The 20549-nt window shown below is 32.6% G+C and overlaps 1 protein-coding gene across 1 annotated transcript in view; it reads right to left on the bottom strand.

Annotated features, from left to right (window-relative positions):
- LOC149409134 (head-specific guanylate cyclase-like) overlaps positions 1 to 20549 on the bottom strand; it is a 125706-nt gene that overhangs the window by 53067 nt on the left and 52090 nt on the right. The window contains exons 6-8 of the mRNA XM_089650114.1: positions 15182 to 15360; positions 13600 to 13779; positions 6279 to 6417 (exon numbers count right to left, since the gene is read on the bottom strand). Of these exons, the coding sequence (XP_089506240.1) occupies positions 6279 to 6417; positions 13600 to 13779; positions 15182 to 15360 (498 nt within the window). The remainder of the gene's footprint in view (positions 1 to 6278; positions 6418 to 13599; positions 13780 to 15181; positions 15361 to 20549) is intronic.

The following is a 20549-nucleotide window of genomic DNA, read 5'->3' on the forward strand; positions in this document are numbered from 1 at the left end:
TACAATTTAACTCCTCAGGAATTTTGACAGAAGGTCGGAGAGTGTCCGCTTTGTAATAAAATACAAATATCTGAACGTATCCAGAAACTAAAAACATTTTTGAACAGTAATACAATACGCTTGCAAATTTTTTTTTCAAAAATTAAGAATATAATTTGTCAAAATATATTAAAATTTTGAATACATAAAAAATGGCAGATCTTACGTTTTTTGTAACATAATTTTACTGATAACGAAAAGAAAAACACACCCATTTTTATGAGACAAATGTATTACAAGCATTATTGTCACCTCACATTTTTGTCGTTTCATATAAAAATAATTAATAAAAAAACTTGAAGTTCCGTATTTTTTTTCAAAATGCGTTCGGAACTTTTGGCTTCATAAAAGTGCACATTCAAATTTTTCTTTAGTTAATTTATAGATTTGAATTTGACAGTAAGGGAAACAAGAGGACTGCCATCACAAAGTGGGCCTATTTTAATAGTTTGGTGGCATCCTATCAGCTGTACCATTCTTTCTTTCCTTTCCTAAATATCCTTCTTCTGTCACTTGGCAACCAAAATAAAATTAACTTTGCGGCCTAGAATTCAGATTCCAAGAAGTGTGGAAAAAATATGATAATCTAGTTGTTAGGAGCTGTAAACAACAGAGTACAGATGCTGTGACAGATTAGCCGAATTCAAACAAAAATAAAGTTAATTTTTTTCACTTTTACTTGAACAAACACACACTACACCAATTTAAACATCTGCTTGATGATAGACATTGTAACGCTGTCCGAATCGTTGGCAAAGAAGGAGGAAGCGTCACATGGCATAATAACTCAAAAAATAAAACATGATAACTGCCCAGAAATTATGATTTGACAGTTTAGGATAATGTGATCTATGGTAATTAGGTTGAGTAGTTAATCAGTAGATGGCGGTAGACATTAAGCCTACGCCAGGGCCCGCCCGATGACGCTAGTGTATAGCAGGTACTAGCGATGGATATTATCGGAAAGGCAAGCATCTCCGCGATCAGAGATTTACCTACCATCGGGTAACGAACAGTTGTAGCTAGCGAGACAAGTTATTGTAACGTAAATAAACAGTATTATAATAAGAACCTTTTACTGACCATAAGAGTTCCTAACACCCGAATTCTGCTTAAGTAAAGGCAGATATAACAGATATTTAAATATGTAAGCATTAAAATGTTCGAGGTCAGCATTTTAGACTAAAGTAAAAATATTTTTATTTCTTATTTCAAGGTGCGTAGTTCCATTAGCCTTCAGTGATGTTTATGTACGCTTTTCCCTATGAATATATAATTCATACTTCCCGAGAGCTCCTAAGGGGTTCTTTCGCAATTTGTGAACCTTTCAGCAAAAAGATCGTGATTAGACGTAAATCTGCCGTATTATGCTAATACGTGGGTACTCGCTACTTGTCCACACTAATAGTTTTACAAAGTGTTACAAGGAGAGCATGTAACACGTTGCCAATATCAAGACAGCATACATTTATGTATTTACTAATAAATATCAATCCAGTCTAGGGATAAAGATTTTCGGGTATTCGGTTTTCAAATATTTTCAACTTGATATTTTCAAAAAATCGAATTATATTTTTGCAGAGATACAATTTTTATACTTTTAAGAATATTTTGAACGTTTAACCTTTACGAAATTCAAATTATTTCCGAAGTTATAGCAATAAGAAGTGAGCGCGGAAGAGTCAGTCCGAAACTCAGGTAATGATCGGTGGTATAGCCAACATGATTGCCTAACAGGAGATCAAAGAGGACAGGAAATTGAAAAAAGCTGCTCAAAAGGAATACCGCGGATTATAATATAAGGACACCGCGGCAATAATGGAAGACCTCATGTACGCTACAGGAATCGCAAAGGTAATTAAAAAATATATTAGTTTTAAGTCGCTGACGCCGTACTGCTTTTTCTTTAACGTTTTATTCGAAACAATTTTTTTCAAACTGGTGAACAAGATATTTCAAAATCTACTAAATCGATTTTATTAAAATTAACAATACAATTTTTTAATAATATTGTATAAAATTTAAGTTTTTGATTATATGCCACTTTCGTAAGTTATAAATTTTTTAAATCGAAATTTCGATTAATTTAATTTTAATTTTAAAGCAGCTGTCATTTCTACAAAAAAATGTTAAGTCATTTCATATGAAATGCCAACTTCTCGATTTGAAAATAAAACGTGGTGTTTTTCTTTCTAACACCGTTTAGATCACATTTCTAACAATGAGAGTGAGGAAGATACAACGATTTCTTTGAGACCATACGAGTTGTTTCCAAAACATTGTTTTTTTTTTATATTTCTGGCAATGTATTAAAATTTATTCCAAGATATTTATAGTTGAATTGCCTCATTGTTTTTGTTTTAACTTTTTGGAGTTTGGAAAAATTATGTTTGGCATTTTTCAATTTTTTTAATTATGTTTAAATGGTGTAGTTTTATTCATAATATTATCTTTATAAATATGTAATGTTGCATGGTAGTGGTATAATGCATTTAGTTTTCCAACTTTAAATTCTTTTAACAGAAGTTCTGATGATGACGGATATATCTTAAGTAGAATTAAGTTTAAAATAATTTTTGTGCTACGTAAAGCAGTTGTGTTTTTTATAAATAATCCCATACTATTATTGATTGAAATAAGGCAAAGTAAGTCATTCTAAGTAAATCTTTATTTGGGATACGTCTTAGACATCTAAAAAGACGGTTATTTTCCTCACTCTGTCTTTGAGTATATATAATTTTTTTTTCAGACGATCCTGACTGATACAATAAGTACACCATCAGCAAAGATTTTTAAAAGAGGGTTCTACTTGATGGTTTATATCTCCGATATTTTTTTAATTTTATTTATTCGTTATTTCTTAAATTATTCATTCACTACTTTGTATACTTGGAAAAATAAAAATTATTTTATACATTTAATCGGAACGACAAGGTGGTGTAACCTTTCATATCGTACCTCCAAATAATAATACTGAAACATATATACTTCTCAGTGCGGCTTTATGCTAATGAATATACAAATATTACAATATTCACCCCATATTTTTAGGTTTTTAAGTAAAAATTTTAAAAAAAATCATGTATGATTCATTCTAATTCATATAAATCACCTACGTAATTTTGGGTAGCTAACACTGAAGTTGTTGCTGTTATAATGAAACTCTAATATTTTATATTTATTTACGCCATTGAGGCTTTTAAATAAAATAAGTCTCAATTACTATTAGTGTTTTAAAATTTACAAAATAAAAATAAAGATAAAAATAGTTTTATACCGAGCCACATATGAATGGATTGATTAAATTAAATGTATCTTTATTGGAGCTATATCTAACAATAGAATATATAAAATAAGACATGAACAAAAATGAATCAAATTGATACTCTGTAATGTGTACATGAAAGGGAATGTGTGCAAGCGAGAGATAATACTGTTATGTAAAGATAGGAACACGTGACTCGTCCTCTCTGGTCGTAAGCTGTTCCCAAATACTCATCTATACAAACTTGTACAACATATAGAAATAATAAATAATTATGAACAATTCAAAAAGTTAATTAAGTCCCTAAAATTGGATAATGATATATTGTACCCCTAATTTTCTTACACTTACTCAATCTGTAAAAAATATATATTAATTTGATTGTCTTTAAAAAAAACTACTTTTCTAAATTTTTCTTGATATATTGTACCCTTAATTTCCTCACGCTTACTTAATCTGTAAAAAGATGAATTATTTTAATTATCTTTAAAAAAACAATTTTCTAATTTGTGTACCTATGTTAATATTATGTTTGTATTTATTTCAAAAGTTTTTGATTATTGTTAAATCATTAGAACTAAATGTAAAGACTCCTCCCATAAACACGAGCTCCTGGAGCTCAACTTATGGAGAAATAGAATAATAATGAACAAATTATTTATAAGTCTGCATATTGTTATCATTTATAATGTTAAATAATAAAAAAAAAAAAATAATAAAAAATAAAAAATGTATACATAGGTTACTTATCCACTTAAAATCAACATTAAATACAGCAAAAAAGGAGTAAAGAATTATTCTACTATATAAAAAACATTAGGAAAATTATGTTTTTAGAAATTTAAAATTTTAATTTTAATTGGGAATAAACGAAAAACTCAACGTAATAGAACATATTTCCAAGACTATGTGACATGTGTACTGTGGAATGAATTAAATAGTTTGTTTTCGATTAATTAAGACATCTAAAAAAAAACAACGAGTGGATAATAATAAAATCTACATATTTTTGTAAGTTTTATTTACACCTACAAATTTCCTATCTGCAATTCGAAATTTTCCGAACCGTTTAATGTTTGAGCGAAAATTTTCATGTTTTCAGTTTAGCGTAGGTATATTATGTATAGTGTTTTGTACAAAAAACCACATCTTGCCAAATAAAATCTAATAAAATTTAATTATTAAAGACAATATAAGCAATTTTTAAACGAAATTTTGAAACATAAACATCAGAAACAGATACGGTCGCATCAAGGACTTAACTCAGGACCCTCGCCTTGTCGGAGCGACGCTCTACCAACTGAGCTAATGAAACTAATGGGTTAGTGGTCATATGACCGAAGGAGATAGGGTCCCATTAGCTAGAATCTTTTTCTGATTTATCTTTATCAAATTTTTGTTTAAGAATCGCTAATATTGACTTAAATAATTAAATATTATAATTTGAGGCTTACGGCACTACGTTATTCCAAAAACTAAATATTTAATTTTTATTTATTTCGGTTTCAGTTTCAGTCGAATTTGAAAACGCTTTTTCTGTCGAACTTTACAAGACTAATGGACAAGCTTATTATATAAGTAACTGGAATATTTGATTGCCAATACAATATGCAAATTAGCAAAAGTTTGGATTTTATTTTACTGTTCATTAAGTACCTAGCAGTATTCCTGATAGCATCTTCCGATCTCCATATTTTTATAATTCTACCTCCGTCCCTTTTGCTTAAGGCTGGAGGACGTAATGATGTAATTCTTAGAATACTTGAGTCAACTTTTTAGTAGGATTATATGGTCGTTTCTCCCATTAGGGGCGCAGGACTCTGTCTGAATTGTAAACAGTCTTAAAGGCGGCAGCGGAAGCTATTTGGGAATTTCCTGTCGGGTCAAGGACTTCCTTTGAAGGAGGAGATGATAGATAAGGCTCTATGGCGTGATCGGATATAGATTCGTGTTAACTATCTGAATTGTATTGGACCATAGGTACGTCCTAGATGTTTTGAAGCGGGTAGATTTGAAACATCAATGGATTGAATGATCTGCTATTTTTAGTATTGTATAAAGCCAGCTAAAAAATCAATACCTAATACGGAAATATATTTAAGTAAAAATTAATAAATATTTTTTTCTCTTTCTGTTTAGTTTTGTAGAATTTTGCATCAGTTTGTGTCTACGAGAGCAGAAATGGCATTTGCAGCTTGAAAAAAAAATTTAGCCCAATATCCCAGCGCTCCTTCTCCCTTACACTCGCCTGATATCGTGGATCTCCATCCCATTTGAGTTTTGTAAAATCAATTTTGTATTGAAAGCGTTGTATTTGCCTACATTAGGCAAATATTTAGATACCAAAACTAATATTTAACAGTACTTTTGAGGCACGCAAACGCCTTAAAAGAAGAAAACTTTAAATAACTGAGTAATTTTTCTGTGTTCGTCAATCCTGAGCATAGCAAAGTTTTGTTTTGGCTCGACCACTTTGCATTTCGTCTGTATGTAAATTTATTTATGGGTTCCGTGTTCGTTAAATCCTTTTAAGATGGTAGCCGTTTTTGATTATACCTTTTTATTCCGCCAGGGGGCATAAGCGTTTCGACTGTTACGAGCTGTTAAGTCGAAGTAATCAACATTACGTGAAGACTACTGTTCACAGAACTACTAACAACAATACTAACAATAGGTTGTTGTAATTTTAATTCGCTTATAGGTGCCATTTAAGAAATGTATAATGCACACATTATTACTTAGGTGTAGATAGTGCAAACTTTGACAGTTAGTAGCATTTTTTTTGTTTGAGAGTCATAATTTTAATAATTATAAGTAATTAATTATTTTCTCAATATATCGAAAACATTCAACTTCTTATCTCAAACATTTATGCAATATATTATGTATATCTTAGCATAAAGCATTGGAATAGCGTAGATTTAATTAGTCAGTTTATGAATAATTTTAGGGATAGATAAAGAAAGATTCTTACCAAGCCACAGTCGTTTTGCGATATCTGGCGGGAAAATTAGGTGAAGCAGACTGACGTTCTTTTCTCTCTCCTTGTCTACCGCATGGTTCGCCTCCTCTATTGAGTTTTTCAATTTATCCATTCTTCTTCTTAATCCATCCTAAAGAAAAAAAAAATATTTTTAAATACGCAAATCACGCTTAAGACAAAGAAACAAAAAATTTACGACTAGTGAATGAAAAGTTTGAAATCTTTAGAACGTTGACGTCAGGTACGTAACGTGACGTCATGCTGTAAGATGTTGCGCTGTTACTACCACTAAATAAATGAAAAGGGCTCCAAAGCACTGGATTCATCAGTGATCTTTTCGCCATCAAGTAGAGCTAAGAGACAGGCCAAATAATGGGTCAATATTTTTCACTGTTAACATTTACCACAAAAGCTCCACTGCGGACTGTTGAATGACTTGATGGATTTGTAGTTTCAGTCAATTGATACATGGTTCGCTGCAAAATAAAATTCAGCCCATCTTTCCTTTAAATACCCTCCACATGACATCACCTTAGAAATTTTTATTTTAGCCTACTGCGAGATCAACTTAAAGGAAGAAATTGGAGAGTCCCCAAGTGAAACCCCTGAGGGAAACCTCAGAGCAATCGATATATATAATAATAAAAGATTAGCCCTCTCATACTTTCAATCTAAAAATAACACCACCTAAGAGTAATTTCACAGTAAAACTTCCCATCTAAGATTAGATATAAGTGCAAGTTTGCTACAATTTTTATTTATTTATATATAATTAACGCCTTTCGGCTTTTATATAATGATACTTATTGTATAAAAAACATTGTAAATAACATGGCAAATTAAGATCCATTTATGTAATACAATATTGGAAAGAAAAATAATGGTTAAAAAACTATATATATCTTAAGTAACTGACGATGAGGTTCACAGGTACAGGAAGAATTTTAAGAATATGACCACTGATACTAAATTACCGTTTTAAGTTTGTTATAGTAAATCGCACTTGAAGCGAAATGACAATAATCTGCAATATATAAATGCAACGTTATTATTATTATTATTTTTAAACAGTAAATATTTTTAGGTAGGTGTATAGTAAGTAACGTATATTTCATGTTGAAAAGTTCTAGATAAGAATTGTGTAAATAATAAACAGCTCTTATGAGGGTGTATAACATCACCTTAATACAACATAGAAAGTTAGAATATAGTAAATGTAAATATGAAATCCAAAAGTAATAATTTAAAACAAAGCACAAAGCTATCGCTTATATCCAATATTGTAATTTGTTAATTTTATCGGCCAATAGCGAGCCTGAAAGGCATCGCGTCACTAAATAAAGAGATGAACTTAACAATACAACTGGATCTAAACGTGCAAACAAAAACGTACGTGAAACCGGCCACGATAGTTCATTTTGTGGCAAAAGTGTTGTCGCAATTTGTTGCGGACTTAGTAGTTTTGCTAGAAATAAATGCAATATTTTGATCGATTGTTACTTTAATCGATATGTAGCCCCAAGGGAATATATATTGCTTTTTTATTTTCATATAGGTGGTTAAAATGTTAATTATACAGTTTGAGAGAGCCCTTACCTAAAGTATTGCTTACTGCCTAAAATAAATGTTTGAAAAATGATCTTTACAAAGCTAGTCCATTGAGTGTTGGGACAAACTTGCTGGAAGACAAATTTTCTCCGTGCAGACCAAAGAAAGGTAAAAAACAGTTCTTTTTCAAACAGTTCCGATCTTTCGACTGTGAGACAATGCATTTTCTTTTGATAAATGTTTTTAAACCAATATTTTTGCTTTCGGTGTTGATTTTAAGGTTAACACGCCCTGTTTGATACTACGTGGTTGATGTTCAGAGCCTTCTACGTTGAGTTGACGTATTAAAAAGTAACTTTGCTAGTTACCTAACAACGTAACTAAGCTGACTACTCCAATAATTAACCATCAAGAGAGTTTCATATTATGACCTCGGTGTGAGTTTACATAACTGGCCTATTACTGTGAACTATGTACATAATTATGAAATTTGTATTCAAGTTTCGTTGTGCTTAACATACAAAACGTTTTCGTTTTTCATTTGATAGACACTCGTCTCCTGTAATTAGAATTTGGTAAACGCTACACGAATAATTTCTAAGCAGCAATGAAAATGATTGCGTTTCGAATTAACTTTTTTTTAATATCTGTGAGTGCTTATTCAACGGGAATAATTTGTCTCAACTTGTGCTGGCGTGAATTTAGTTAATAAATAAACTCATTTTAAGGGTTTTGACAGTTAATACAAATGGTGTGTCATTCTAAGTGACAGTTGGTGTGGCACGTGACGAAAATATTGTCACGCCTTGATACAAATTATTTACGTTGGCCGAATTTATAATTTATTTTAAATGGAATATTTGGTGAACGTGCGGAAGGTTGAATCAAAATGTATGCTCTCGTAAATTTGCGGGAGAAATTTTGAATAATTTTTCATATTATATATTTAGAATTTTGTTGTTAGTTGTTCATAGAGGAAACGAAACGTAGATTTAAAATATAGCACATTTTGGATTCAAATGTCTCGATTCTAAGTTTTAACGTAAATTGAATAAGTCAAAAAAGTAATCTAAGCTGTATTTTTCATGCCAAAAAAAGATAATATAACTAAACCCTATTGTGAAAAGCTACTTACATGATTCTGATGCAACTCACTCTAAAAAATCACTATAAACGAAAGCATTTTGAAAAACAGGTAAAGCTGATTGCTACAATCATGAATGCCTTCAAATTAAGGGTTAGTAGCGAAATTACGTAACCACAATGATAAATATTAAAAAAAACGATTATTATTAATAGGCCTAAGCGACTTGTGAAAATTTTTGATAAAGCACGACTTATAACAGAGAAAAATTTCTCGACATCTCAGAAGTATCATTTAAAGTTAGTTTGTAATTTTTTTTCATATCTACAGCAAGTCAAAACAACAGAACCAGGTTTATTTTTTAAATTATTTTTTATTAAATGTAAACTTATATTTAAGTGACAAGGTTTTTACGTAAATCACAAAAAATAACAAATTATTTACAAGCAATAAATATTTGCCCGAAACACAAATATAAAAAATCTTCTGATAAAAAAAAGCCGCCGACGGGAATTGAACCCGCACTATCTGATTGCCGGTCAGATGCACTTGGAACAAATTTCTCGGATGATTTATTCAATTTATATTTGTATTGTAAATGCTGGCGTCCCACAGGGATCGGTTCTGTCTCCGACTTTGTTTTTGTTGCACATCAATGACCTTTTGACATGTGCACCGATTCATTGTTACGCGGATGACAGTACAGTTCATGATAGCTTTTTGTTTGACAAGCCCCCAAAGGGCACACAAACTCCAACGGCTCGGAGGGCTTTGAAGCAGAGAATGGACGGTTATCTCGAGAGTATTTCCTCCTGGGGTAAAAATAATCTCGTCGAATTTAATGTTTCAAAGACCCAATCCTGTCTGATTACGTCTAAAAGGGATCCAAATGATAATCTAGTCTCCTTCAACGGAAGCAATCTTCCGAACAGGCCTTCCATTGATATGCTTGGTGTAACTATAAGTGACCAGCTCAGGTACGGGGGCTCCATCGAAGCTAGAGTAAAGTTGGCCTCTCAGAAGCTGGGCGTACTGTACAGGGCCCGCAGATACTTTAATAGTACACAACTGCTCACCCTGTACAAATCGCAAGTGCGCCCTACTGTCGAATTTGGCAGCCATCTCTGGTCAGGAGCCCCAAAATACCTGAAAAAAACCCTTGACTCTGTGCAGAAACGGGCGGTCCGTTTGATAGATTCCCCAATCTTAACAAACGGACTGCAATCTTTAGAGCACAGGCGTCAGGTAGGTATGCTGTCCTTGTTCTATCGGTATTACAATGGAAGATGCTCTGAGGAACTAGCGTCATTGATCCCTTCGGCACCGGTGCGTAGTCGGGATACACGCCAAACGCGCGCCCAACATTTGTACACAGTTGACACTTGTCACATGAGAACGGGTCGCTTCTATGATTCGTTCTTAAGTTCAACAGCTCGGCTGTGGAACGAACTGCCGGCCTCTGTGTTTCCTCCCTCCTACAACATGGGACTCTTCAAGACCCATGTTCACTCCTTCCTCTCCACAAAAAGACCCTCCACACAGCATCCCCAAAGATGACATAGGCCCTGAGGGAAATTATTTTCTTCAGGGCCTCCTGTGTGGAGTAAATATAAAAAAAAAAAAAAAAAAAAAAATTCTGTCTAATATTTATTGCTTATAATAATTTGTATTTTTTATAATGTTTCGGAGCATGCTTTACGATATTTTCTTTCGAGGAAGTTTAATGTAATTACATTTTCAACCCGGCATCTGATTAGAGATTATCTTCGAGAACATACATATTTTTAGAGCTTTTTTAAAGTGTTCAAGGAAGAACGTTATATAAGTCGGAAGAAATTCGGAATGCAATCACATTTGATAGTTTCGCCTACTTTTAATTTATTAAATTCACAAAGCACAAAAAATAAGAACACATAATAAAAAGAATTTGACAGCGAACAAAACCAACAAGATGGCGTCGTTGTAGTACTGTAATCTGATGATGAATTCTTTACGTCTACAACTTTTAGTAATTGACCGGTCAGTGATTGAGTTCCCACTCAGGCGCCGTGAGTTCAATTCCTCGGATGTATAAGTCCTCCATCACAACAAAAACCTGAATTCCGCTCATTCTGATGATTGTAAGAGATTTTATAATATTGTAAGGTTATTTATTACCCGGGAATTTTAGTCTTCCTTTAAAATTTATTTACGCTCAAGTTGGCCTATGGTAGGTAGGTACTAAGCACGACATTGCGACCAACTGCTACAGCAAACTTTATACTGTTTCGTAGTTATGAATTCGCTGTTGTGTAATTAAGGTTAAGTGCGACGGAGCAAACGGGTCCCGTTGCACATGCACATATTGCACATGCTATTTTGTTGTTTTAACAATTTCACAATTGTCGCTATATCATTTGTGATAGAACTAAATACACCATAAAATCGTCGAAAAACTTGTTTAATTTAAAATATTACCATTCTGCATATTGTCTCACAAAAAACGTAATTTAAAAACGTTTCTTTATTTTTTTAAAGGAAATGTGTTTTAAATACTTTTTTTGTAATTTGTCGAATTTAACATGTTACGCAATTTTCGAAACTATTTTGTCGAAGTTCTAATCTTTCAATTTTTGTAACCAAACAATATATACAAAGCAGACATTTTATAGCACTCCTTGAAAAAAATGTTTTTTGTCCTTAATTATTTATTTCATTGTAATGTTACTTTTTCATAAAAAAATTGAAAATGAAATGGATTGAGACTTACCATTTTTTCTCCTGTCACCTGATCATGCCCATTTTATTTTTTATTATATTTTAATTTGAATAACGCACCAGGGTTCCAACTGCTCCCAAAATTCTAGAGCCAGTGAGACTATGGCATCCCATATGCTATGTTATGGGGCTGAAGATAGTGGGTACAGGAAAAAGGCGGCAAAGAGAAAGGTGGAGAAGTACCTGGCTATTTAGATCTGGTCACCAAAATGGTAAAGCCATTTCAAACAACGTTACAATTCCGAATGGTGGTCTTAAAATAGTCACTCAGAAATAATAAAGTTCAAACCTAAAAAGTCAATGCGTTTAAGGGATATCGTTGTATCTAGTAATAGAAAACCATGTTTAGTATCGATGGTGACAGACTTCCATTGGGATAGAAACGTTGCTTCAAATGGCTTTAACCATATTTGTTAACCAAATCTGAATAGCCCGGCACTTCATAATTTTTCTCTTCTCCGTATCCATCTCTTTTTCACTTTCTTCGGCTTCAAAACATACTCAGAATGAGGATCCCATCGATGCCCGGAGTAATTGTGTCTACGCGACAATCACATAAAGAAACATGATTTGCAGACTATCGAACATACTATACGATCAATGAACTCAAAATTGGAACTGATTGTGTGACGAATTCAGCCCGACAAAGGCAAGATAAAGTGTGTACCTACAAATAATATAACATTTTAACAGAAAAAAAAAAATTCGTCCAATTCTCAGTTCAATGAACGCTGAATAATTCTGCAGTCAGGTCAAATCTCAAAACTATTAATTTATTATAAATTTTAATTGTGATGATATCCTACAATAATAGTTGAAGAAGTTATTCATATATGGCACTGGTAACAGTAGTGCTGTCGATAATATTGAAATGGAGACGCAGATAAATATGATTAGAAGCCCACGTCGTGATCCAGAATCTTTCCTACCGACTGCAAAGAAAGCCAATCAAGATTATTGTATTTTAATCTGTAACTGTGTACCCACGCTCAATATGTTCAATATTTTTTGAGCATGATTTCAAGTCAACACGTTCGATCGAGCCAAACCGTCGAGCATGAATAATCGTACACGTCTGTACACAGCTATCACTAAATGAAAGTCCAAAGTGTTTAAATTTTTTTGACTTCCGAGTTAATTTTTAAAAGATATGAGACACAAAGTCACAGCGTTAATAAACAAAGCATAAATAAAAATTATGCTTATTGTAAAACTAGCTTTGTGGATCCTTTTTTATTTATCTTTTTTTATAGTTTAGGGTACCTACATCTAAGGATAAAACCGATTAGATTGAAAAAAAAGCTAACTAAGTTTATTAGTTATTTTTTGTGATTATATTACAGTGGATTTCACTGAATGCAACAGTTTTAAAAAAACTTTTTAATTATTTTATTATTATTATTTTTTTAAGGAATGACAAACAATCCCGGGTTACGAATAATCTGAACAACCTTAATTGATAAACGGACTACGTCATAATTAAGCGAGCTTAAAAAACAACCATAATACCGACCCTTAGATGAACTTACGCGCGGTAAGACCATATTTAATTATAAATGATATCCAACAATATCAATAAAGGGATATTTCAGACATTATTTAGAGTAACACAAAGATTCGGAATAACAGATGTTAAAGCTCGAAAACACCTTTGAATTTGCACCTAGTAAGAAAATTTCATTACACATGAAGATGTGATAATTTTCTGATAATCCCGAAGCAAAATAGCGTAGGTACCTAATCACACATCAAACTATTTATCCAAAAAGCTCTTGATAGACATATTAGGACTATAAAATTATCCTACTGTGGAGTTAACATCTATAAAACAAGATATTATTGCGTTAATGAAACGCAATGAACGATCATTATAAAACTGGTGGAGAGTTGGTTAAAACTTATAATTTATTTTTTGGTTCTCACCTGAGCTCTGGCCTGCTCACCCACCAGTATGACGTCCCTGGTGGCATCGTGCAGGGGAATGTCTGATATGAAGAGTCCCCTGCCCGTCAAACCTTCCAGACCGTCCAGGAAGGGGGAACCGATGAAGAGAAGGGAGTCTGACTCCGGGCAGTAGACCATCTGGCCCTTGAGCTCTAGACCCTGAATAAATTGAAAACCATGTAATACCTATCACCAAAACGTATGATGATTTAATTGAAAATTATCTGTCCATGTTTATTGATTTATTTATTTAACGCCCAGAGGGCTTTTTACATGTAAGTAGTACAATTTTAATGACAGATAATTTTGAAACATAAGAATGAAATAGTGAAAATAAAATTACATTAAAAAATACATGCTGTTTCTAGCGAAAATAAAAAAAAAAGACCCAGAACATAAATTTAAAAATACAGCGATTTGACTGGTTTACAAAAATACAACTTGTATTTTGGAAAAGTGTTGGAATAAATCTTTTACGTGTCCATAAAATTCGCAAAGTTAATATTAAATACATCAACATCATCCAAATATTGGTTTCTCAAAATGTCAAACCGTTGTATTGGGGAATTCGCAATGTAATTTCGCTTATGTGTGCTACAGTAGAAAAGTGTATTTTGTCCTGTTGTTATTGTAAGTATTCGTAAGTTTGTGAGTTGCAGAAGTTTGCAACAGTCGAATTTAGAGTTTAGAATTTAGAATAAAACATTTTAGTCTTTTATTTTACGCCTATCTTCCAATGTGTGCAGAAGCAAATTGAAGCTGTATTAAAAATGAATTGATGTCGTAAATACTAGCAATTTAGTTTCTATCAGAATTTGATGAAGTTTTAGCATTTCATTTTGCATTAGCAAAATATGTAGTTGTGGCAATTGATGTTGCTTTAGCGATTGGTACTTATCTATTGTAATAGCAATTACGGACGCTGTATTAGAAAAATATTGTTGTCGCAATTGAAGTAATGTAAGTAATTGAAGTTGTATTAGCAATTGATATTGTCTTTGTAATTGATTTGAATTTCCGGTTGAAGTTGTATAAACAAATTGTTGATGCTTAAATTGCAAATTATGTTGATGTCTTAATTGTTGTTTGTTTTAGCAAAACATGTTGTATTGACTATGGAAGTTGGTCTTGCGATTCATGGTGTATTAAAAATCGACCATGGTGCCGTTATTTATGATGCGTTAGCAATTTATGTCGTTTTGGTTAACGACGTCATATTAGCAAAGGATATTGATGTTGCTATTTGTTTTGTGGTTGTAACAATTATCCATGTTGTCTCATGTTGTTGTCGAAATAGCTGTTTTATTAGAGATTTTTGGTGTTGCTATCGACATTGAGCACTGAGCATGAGCTAGATAATATGAATTACAAATGAATGGATGTTGTATTAGTGTAGTATTATTTAATGATGTTATATTAATAAATTGTTTTTGTTGCAAATGGTCACAAAGTAGTTTTACCCCTGGTAAATCTAAAACCAAATTCTTTGTCGAGGTCAAAGGGTGGACGTGGTAATAGTTTTAATAATTTTGACCAATAAGATTTCAATACTCACATTGGCCGCACACTGCGCTTTTTCATTCGGGATCTTTACCACGAACACAAAGGGCGTGTTGGCCCTCTGTAAGATATCCCTGAAGGTCAGGGAAATCCCCCTGGGCCGCTGCAGGGTGAAGTAGGTGGGGAGGGTGGTTCCACAGAGGGGTAGAGCCGCCCCAAACAGCCGCATGAAGCCGGACCCTGAAAAAGTGACATGGTTACTATATGGCCATGTTTCTGGGTAATTGGCAAAAAACAAGCACGGTATTGGAGCCACTGAAGAGATAAAACGAAATGTGTGGTGTTGGCGTATTCGTGTGCTCGAAACATTCACAATTTACTTATTTCTGATAAAAGTACCCTTTTTTATCAATGAAAACAAACAATTTTTGAATCAAATCTTTCTTATTATCTTCTGGGTATATCATTATTTCTGTTTCTTACAAATAAAGATTTATAAGAAATAGAGATAATGATATTCCCACTGGGATCTACATTCTCTTAATCTGGGAATTTACATTTTAATATTTAGTAGTACGAATGATATGAACAAATTATAATAATAATATCATGTACGCAGTACGAGTAAGTAGTATTTTTTTTAAGAATTATAAATATGTTTTGTACTTTTTAAGTAGAGTTTTAGTAATTTTGGTTTCGTTTTCAGTCTATAGATATTTGATGTCAGTGTATTTTCTATTTCTGACCTCCCAATATTTAGTATCACGTTGTTTTCTTATTTGAGATTTAAATATTATAATGTTATTATTTTTCATTTGGTTATTTTTTCTATTTATATTTATACATGTAAATGAGTATTGTTTTAAAATGGAGTTGTTTAATTGACATGCTGTTCAGAGATTCATGAGATTCTGTCAGCGCTATTTCTTACAGAGACTTTCACCATAATTTTGATTATGGACTTATGGGTTTCAGTTAGTGGATTCAAAATATTGTCATTTGAACCGCCCGGGCCCTTTCCGATAATACTATATTTTAACAGTGATTGGTAGAGAGACATAATTAAGTTGTTTTAGAAAGTTTTTATTCTACTATTGGAATAACCTGATGAGTAAAACCTGAAATTTAATATTTAATTACTGTAGATAAAACAGGATGGGGTAAAAGTAATCCTCCGATGTTCTTTTACTGTAATTTTTTTTTATTATAAATTTTGGTATAACTTGTGAAATTTGTTTTTTTTTTTGGTAAACCGATACATGTCTTGTTGATTTGTATTCTGCGTTTGTTTGATTCACAAATATTAAAACTGAATTGACATTTGGCGTCATTTGTAAAAGTTATAGCGTTTTCCAAAAGGGTGATTACTTTTGCTCCACTCTGTAATAGCGATTCTCAAACGAAAATTTAAAACATAAAAATCAAAAAGATACGGTCTCATCTAGGACTTGAACTCAAGACCTTCACCTTGCCAGGCGCTGCTCTACCAACTGAGCTAACCCAAGCCTATTATCTTTGGCCATATTTTAACTGTATCACACTTTGAATAAGAACTGTCAACAATACATATTTTTTTTTATTGACCTGTCTTTGGTACAGAGAATAGAGAAGCCTCGGAATATTTAATTTGGCAAAGTACGTTTTTTCCTTCGTATTACACTTCTATGGAATATGTGTTCGGTGATTGGAGCACTAGAATATGGTTGGGTTTGTTTGATGGATGATGATAATGAGTTTCTGAGAAATAATATTTGTTTCGTGGCATTATTCATTTCGTTGAAATTTTGTAACACAATTAGTTTATAAGGGATTACGTAGGTACATTTTTTAATGAAATAATGACAACGTTATACGCATGACTGAACGCCATAATGTGGCTTATATTTTTCGATTTTCATTTATTTGCGTGAAGCAAAATGTGGATGACGGTAAATATCAGAAAGATTTCAAATATTGTTAAAGAAAGTTAATGTTGTAAAAAATTGTATTTAATTTTAAAAATGGTAGAAACGAAATAAGAATTTTCAAAATTTGTAACTATTGGTCGAAATTTTGTCTACTTGGATCTCGTCCATTTAGACATTTGGGCTATTGTTGTATTTTGTAAATATCCATTTTCATGGACCATTTGTGCGAATGCAACCATTTTGCAAGATTTTGAATTATGTGTTTGTCCATTCCAGCAAACCTTTATTCAATTGGAAATTCATTTTGTCTTTTTGGATAATAGCCCAGTTAAAAATGTATCCTTTTGGGTTTTGTCTGATCGGACGAATGGTCCATTTGGACTATGTCCAAACGGTCAAGTATATTTTCTGAAAACAGAAATTTAAGATATTTTGTCCAGTTCCACAAGAAATCGTCGACGTGGACATTCATTTTATCCATTTGAATGTTTATCCAACGAACCAGACAGCGATATTTTGTAATATTTTGAAAACAAATCTATTTTACAAAATTTTTGTAAAGGTATTCATTCATTTTGTCCAGATATTTAATCGTTTCGACTTAATTTTTGAACAGCACGATATTGAAGAATTTCGTAAATTTGGAAAAGCTTTGTTTAATTGGACAATCAGTTATTGGGAGGCTCTACCCGTGTTTGATGACCAGATTTGAATAGCCAGGTACTTCCCCAACTTCTTATGTCTGTATCCCCTCCTCTACCTTCAGCCACACAACATTGATTAGGGAAGCAATAGTCTCGCTGGCTACAGATGGTTGGGAACAACTGCAACTCTTGTGAGGTGTTCATATAAAAAGTTTTTTATTTATTTAAAATAAAAATAATTTTTCCCGGGTTACGATTAAAATATTTAAAAAAACTTTCACAAATTGGAGACTAATTTTATTCCGAGTAAAAAAAATCGTATTGACTGATTTGTCAGATTTCTGATTCCTGTTGGATTTAATTAAACATTTTCCTTGACAAGATATTTATGCATTTTGTTTTTCCTAGCTCACACGTATCGTTAGCTTATCTTTCATAATACGCCTCTGCAAGAGTGTTTTAGGTAGATTCAAAGTGCGGTAACAATACAAGTTTGTCAATACCTATCAAAACTTGCTCTGACCATATTTTCAATAATTTAGACACATTTCACTTAAAAGAACTCTATGTTGAACCCACAAAAGTAAGCCGCTTGATCTTATGACGAACTTACTTAACAAATCACTAGATCCTTCGATCAAAAATACATCCAACAAGCAAAAACGAAAACAACATTTGGACAGAGAATTTTCATTTACTACGGCATAAAACTTAACAACAAATTACCACTCTCCTACAAAAACTAACAGATGTCGATATAATCAAAGCAATCATACAACTATGGATCTGGGACAGAGGGAGACACGAAATTGATAGAATATAGCAACCAAACAATCATACAACTATGGATCTGGGACAGAGGGAGACACGAAATTGATAGAATATAGCAACCAAACAATCATACAACTATGGATCTGGGACAGAGGGAGACACGAAATTGATAGAATATAGCAACCAAACAATCATACAACTATGGATCTGGGACAGAGGGAGACACGAAATTGATAGAATATAGCAACCAAACAATCATACAACTATGGATCTGGGACAGAGGGAGACACGAAATTGATAGAATATAGCAACCAAACAATCATACAACTATGGATCTGGGACAGAGGGAGACACGAAATTGATAGAATATAGCAACCAAACAATCATACAACTATGGATCTGGGACAGAGGGAGACACGAAATTGATAGAATATAGCAACCAAACACAGACTGATTAAAGGGAGACAACCTGTGTAATATCGAAGTGGTACAAGTATAATTAAAACCATCTATTTAAGCTTTAGATTTACACTGTAAGCTGTAAACTTTTAAGAAATACAAAAAATTGTAGTACACATTCTAACTAGTTTAAAAGAATGTAAAATGTCTTCCCCAGCACGGGAAATCTCAGTGGGGAAAACAATATGAAATAAATTGTGTCATGTTATAAGTAAATTAAATGAATTCATAATTGAATTAATTTAATATGTGTGCAATAATCGTCGTCTTCTTTAGTTGTTGCATAATTGCTGAGGATCGTGACAGCCACAAGACTCCTCCACTAAATAGAGCCGCGAGCACGGATTTTCCAAACGCCTGTGATATTTGAACAGCTACAACGCATCGGTTATTCTCTTACTCCGTTTCTCGTGCGCATATGTCCATGTACGAGTATATTGAAATAAGAAAAAAATCAGCACCAAACGAATCTCATCTTGGTGATCTTTTTTATACCTCTGTCACTCCATTTTATATAAAATAATTGTAGACAAATTTCCTTTTTTCTCCTCAGTAGGGGATCCTGGAGGAACTAGGTTTTGAATTTTGAGGATCGACTTCTTTGGTACAACTTCATAGTTTGGGTAGAGTTTTTTCAGTAATATCCAAGATGATGTTTTTAAAATACAAGTCAGTTCTTCTTTTTCCGTTAATTCCTTAAGCTAAGATTTAATAAACTTAATGTAGTTATGTTTTCTTTTATTTTTTAAACTGTATGGGAGTTTGTTAAATAACTATACAGCTAAAACTATTTCGTTGTCTCAAAGTAGTATTATACTTCTCAGGGCCGGTAGATTGGTGAATTCTGCAATTCAATTCAATCTTAAAGTGCGCTAGGAATTATCACGAAAACGTCTGCAAACAAATTGTCATTGTAAATATAATATATCATTGTTATTGTGTAATTAACTTAGTGTAATTCCCATTGCACAGTGGACACTACTGCAAGTGAATATTGCAGTTCGCAGATTGCAGTTTCCCGGACAAAGCTTTTAATGCACGAATAACTCCCCCTCTCAAACGGAACGGTCACTACGTTTGGAATACGAAATGAAACGGATTCAAACCCAAACGTGTTTGCCAGAAATTTCCTCCCGGAGCTGCTGAATATTTATTTCCTGTTCGTGTGGCTAATTGATTTTTTGCAAATGGTATCACTTTACAATTCAAAACATGTATTTTTTTTAGAAAAATTGGATTGCGACAATTTACAAATATTTAGGTTGTATTGATGCGATTTTAATATCTCTCACATATGTTTCTGTATTCTCCCACCCAATCAGTTACCTGTCCCTGTCTGACAGTATAGATTACCTACATTAGTGACATTTCGTTGCTCTAGTTCGTTTTTGTCCAACAGACTATTTTTGGCGAAATTGAGTTAAGGCTGCAGTTTTTCTGAGAAAACATTTATTTATAAGATGCAAGTGAAAAAAAAAATAATGTGCTTTCAAGACGTAGTTTGTCTTTAGTCCACCAAAATTAAAAAAAAAAAACATTCCGAGCGTGTTTATCCAACACTCTGTCCTACATCCAAATTAAAAAAAGTGTTCTCTGTGTAATTTTAAACTATTAGAACAAATTTTAATTAAAAATAATAATTTCTATC

Source organism: Hesperophylax consimilis, unplaced genomic scaffold (genome assembly GCF_061612785.1).
Source record: "Hesperophylax consimilis isolate HC1 unplaced genomic scaffold, BYU_Hcon_1.0 scaffold_35, whole genome shotgun sequence".
Taxonomy (NCBI): Eukaryota; Metazoa; Arthropoda; class Insecta; order Trichoptera; family Limnephilidae; genus Hesperophylax; species Hesperophylax consimilis.